At 39.8% G+C, this 4,173-nt stretch overlaps 1 gene segment (V, D, J or C); it reads left to right on the top strand.

Moving 5' to 3' along the window:
- The first annotated feature begins 3,107 nt into the window (after positions 1-3,107).
- LOC144986879 (T cell receptor alpha variable 4-like) lies at positions 3,108-3,645 on the top strand. The segment is given in 2 exon segments: positions 3,108-3,217; positions 3,296-3,645. Coding segments are annotated over 2 exon segments (405 nt in total).
- Positions 3,646-4,173: the final 528 nt, after the last annotated feature.

Raw genomic sequence — 4,173 nt, forward strand, 5'->3', positions numbered from 1 at the left:
ATCAGGTTAAACAAAACAAAAAACAGTCTCACTTCTTTAAAAAAAAATCTTTATTAACAGTGGTTTTATGCTAACCACGCCCACATTCCTTATATGTCCATATACAGTGTTTTTCAATGTATTCAGTTTCAGGCATGAATGCATCCATTCAAATTTCACAGTATTCCATTGAAAAACATGAGAGTTACAACAGTGCACCACTTTGCTAGCTCGCCACACGCACGCCATTCAAAATCTACAACTTCTAATGCCAACATTTTTTTCACAGTAGCTTGCCATTGATGCCCAAAAAGTTTCGAGATGATTGATGAAAATTCCAACGACAAGTTCACATTTGAATCCGGTGGTAAAGGTGTTTTTGATAGAAAATTCAAGATGGCGGCCTTTTCCCAAAGTGAAAGGTCAACAAAACTCCAGAGGTGATTGTAGACTTAAGCTAAGAACATGTGAGCCAACTTTAGTAAAAATCGCTTGAAAAAAAGTTCATTTTTCCATATTATGTAAAAACGCGAAAATCTCAAAATGGCAGATTTTGGCACAAAATGACAGCCAAACCATAAGTCATGTTGCCATCACATTATGATTTTAAAACTGTGTTTGGATATACCCGACAAAGTTATCTGGGTTTCGTTAGCCGATTCTTAAAAAAAAATCTGAAATTTATTTTTTCAACGTTTTTGTTTTACCACGCCCACATTCCTTTATCGATCTTGTCGTGCGTGACATTGTTTTGTATAGCGTGGGCCAGGGAATCGCATCTTTTCTCTTCACCGTAATCCGATAAAAAATGTGCGAGCTAGCTAACATGGCAACGGTTACGAATTCGCCACATTTTCAAAATCTACAACTTCTAATTCTAACATTTTGTCCACATCACCTTGCTATGGATGCCTGAAAAGTTACGAGACAATGTCAAAAAAATCCCTAGGACGAGTTTTGTTTGTATGTGGCACTAAAGGGGCTTTTTTTTTAAATGCAGGATGGCGGCCTTTTCCCAAGGTCAAAGGTCAACGACACTTCTGTGGTGTTTGTAGGCTGGAGCTGGCAGCAAGTGTGTGCAATTGCGTGAAAATTGCTCAAACTAAAGTGTTGTTTTCCCATATCGTGGGAAAACACAAAAATCGCCAATTCTCGAAGTTCGCCACAAAATGGCCGCTAAGCCGTAGGTCGTGTGGCCGTCCAATAATGATTTCAAAACTTCTTTGGGATGTCTCCAACACGTGTGTTTGGGTTTTGCAACTGTATTTTGAAGTACATTTTGTTCGGCCCCATACGCGATTTTCAGCCCATTCATTTTTTTGACGGGATCGCTGGCCGTGATGTCATCGTCTTTGGGGGGTGACGTTGACTTTGTGGAAAATTCATTTGCAATTTATCCCATGTGTGTGCACATTTTGGTGACTTTTCGAGCATGCGGAAGGGGTCACATTCTCGCTGAAAGAAGGGCAAAGTCGTTCCAACTGCGAGAACAATATGGTCCTTGCAGTCAGTGACTGCTGCTGCGGGCCATAATAAAAGACACATCACTGGTATTCATTTATTATTTAAATAAATAAATAAAGTATGTCTCACCCCGTATCCTTTCAAGTTCCTTTTTAAAGTAAATCTTTGTCAAAGCCAACAACAAAAGAACCAAAAAAAATATTGTCTTTCAATAAAAATCCATCATTTGAACTATTACAGTTTTTCTCAAATGCCAAAACACATTTCACAAAGGTGTCTTCCATGTTCCCCAATGTCTAAACACAACAACCTTTTCTAAAGCTACAGAAACACAACCACAACTTCTCATTTCAAAACTCAAACTTTCACAGCAAAAGAGCAGCTTGAAGCTTTCAAAAATGTAAACACTATACACATCATTACACACTACAGCAAAACAATGGAAAACACAATGCTCTTTTTGTTAGTAAAATTTTTAGAAACATTATAGTAATGTGTGTTCTTAGATTTCTGCAGAGGATTAGGCATTTAGATTTGTGAGTTTCATATGAAGAGTATAAATCAATAGTAAATTCTGCATGTACACTACTGTAACACATCTCAGTGAAAAAACAGAATCTATTGCACACTATACTCTTGAAGACATGTTTGAGTGCTGGGTAGCTTGGTTGGTAAGGTGAAAGACTGACATGCAGGAAGACAGGATTCGATTCCTGGGGGAATTTATTATTAATAGCAAGCAATGAAATGGGGCAATTACCATATCAATGGTGAGCAATTAACATCACCCAGTGAGGGCCTTAACGCTACTGTCTCCCGGACACGGCTTGTCTGCAGCTCACTGCTCCCTCAGGTGATGGGTCAAGAGAACAAATTTTCCTGTTGTGGGAAAGATTGTCAACTATTTTTTGTTGGAAGGAAGAGAGTAATGAGTGTTGGATGGGAAGAAGTGACAAAAAAACTCAAATGACAACAAATGAACAAAAAATATTAGAAGTCAATTGAGGTTTTTAAAACAAAATTCTTAAATCTGAAAATGAGATCAGAGGAAGTTCTCAATAGAAAAAAACGTTTGCCAAAATGACACCAGAAGAAGAATTCAAAGCAAAGCAGCAGCTTTCAGCAAGGGGTGGAGTCATTCACTGATGAGATGAGTCGTAGGGAAGAGAGCTAAAATGCAGCACCACAAATTCAGTGATCTGGAGATTAAACCCAGGGGATGCGCTACGTATCCCGGCCGCAGCAATCCCATCTACGAAGTTGCCTCACCAGCAATCCAAGCTCCCTTGCAGAATCTGCACGTTCACCACCACAGTGAAGCATCAAGCATTGGGAGGCACATGTGCACGCAATTTATATTCCTGCCTTAATAGCCTTTATATCTGGCTGGAACCAGGTGCTCAGATGAATGCTATATAAATACACAATCCTCAACCTTCCCCTTGTCACAGGTTAAAGTTTGGTAATAAAAAGAATGTAAACACTGGAGCATAAGCTGCAATGATAAAGTTTGGTGGTAAAAAGAATGTAAACAGCTGCAATTGTTACACAGACTAATACCCAGGAGGAAGGGGAGCTAAGAAAACAGAAAGAACAAATGAAAGAGGAGATGGAGAGATTGAGGGAGGAGCTGAGCTGTTAGTGAACTATAGAAGAGACACAAACTTCCACTTTCAACACAGTTCAACACACAAAAGCCAAACATCAGCTTCATCCAACATGCTGTCTGTGCAGACATCTGTGTTCACTCTGCTGCTTCTAGTCATTGGAACAGGTTGATGGGATTCTTTCAAAGATCCATTTCAGCATTTGATGTTTGTCCATCACTGATCTGACTTCTCTCTTCCTTTAGATGTCAGCTGTGAAGAACTCACTGCAGTCAAGAAAGAAGAGTCCACTTTGGAAGGAACTTCTGTCACTCTGTCCTACAAATATCCCAAACTATCAACGAGTGATTATTTCTTCTGGTATCGACAGTTTCAAGGAAAACCTCCAGAGTTCTTGATCTCTCACACTGGAACAAGCCGGAAGTTACAGGATCCAGTTCCTGGATTTTCCTTCAAAGTGAGTGACGACCAAAGACAAATGGATCTGCAGATCTCCTCTGCTGCAGTGACAGACTCTGCTGTGTACTACTGTGCTGTGAGGCACACAGTGACAGGAAACAACAAAACATCCACTAGAGGGATTTACATACTGTGAAAGCAGAGATGGTTGAGTCGTTGAACTGAAGAGAAAAACATCAGAGAAATGAAGCAGTAAAGATCAGAGACAGAGCTGCTGTGGAAAACTAAACTCTTTAATTGGTTGAGATGAACTAAAAAAAAGAGCTCATTGGCCCCTCCCACTGAACTTCACATCAGTGTCACATTATTTCTTCCACATTGAGCTGCAGTGGAAGAACAGAGTTCATCTGCTGTCTGTGTGGCTTCAAGAACTCCAAAGACATGTTGCTTTACCTCTTTTTGCTTCTATCTCACATTCTAGGTGAGTTTAAGAACAGAGATTCAAGTTTGCTTGAAGCTGCTGCATCAACTCATCATCTCATTCATCTAATGGCTTCATTTTCTCCACTTTTTCCAGGACTCACAGCTGGAGACTCAATCTCTCCTGAACAAGATCAACTTACAGGAACTGAAGGAAAATCTGTTACAATGAAATGTAACTATCAGTCTGATGAGAGCTATCCTAGGCTTTATTGGTACAAACATGATTCTGACCTTCAGGCTC

The sequence above is a fragment of the Oryzias latipes genome, chromosome 17 (assembly GCF_053564925.1).
Source record: "Oryzias latipes strain Hd-rR chromosome 17, Olatipes_Hd-rR_3.1".
In the NCBI taxonomy this organism is placed as follows: domain Eukaryota; kingdom Metazoa; phylum Chordata; class Actinopteri; order Beloniformes; family Adrianichthyidae; genus Oryzias; species Oryzias latipes.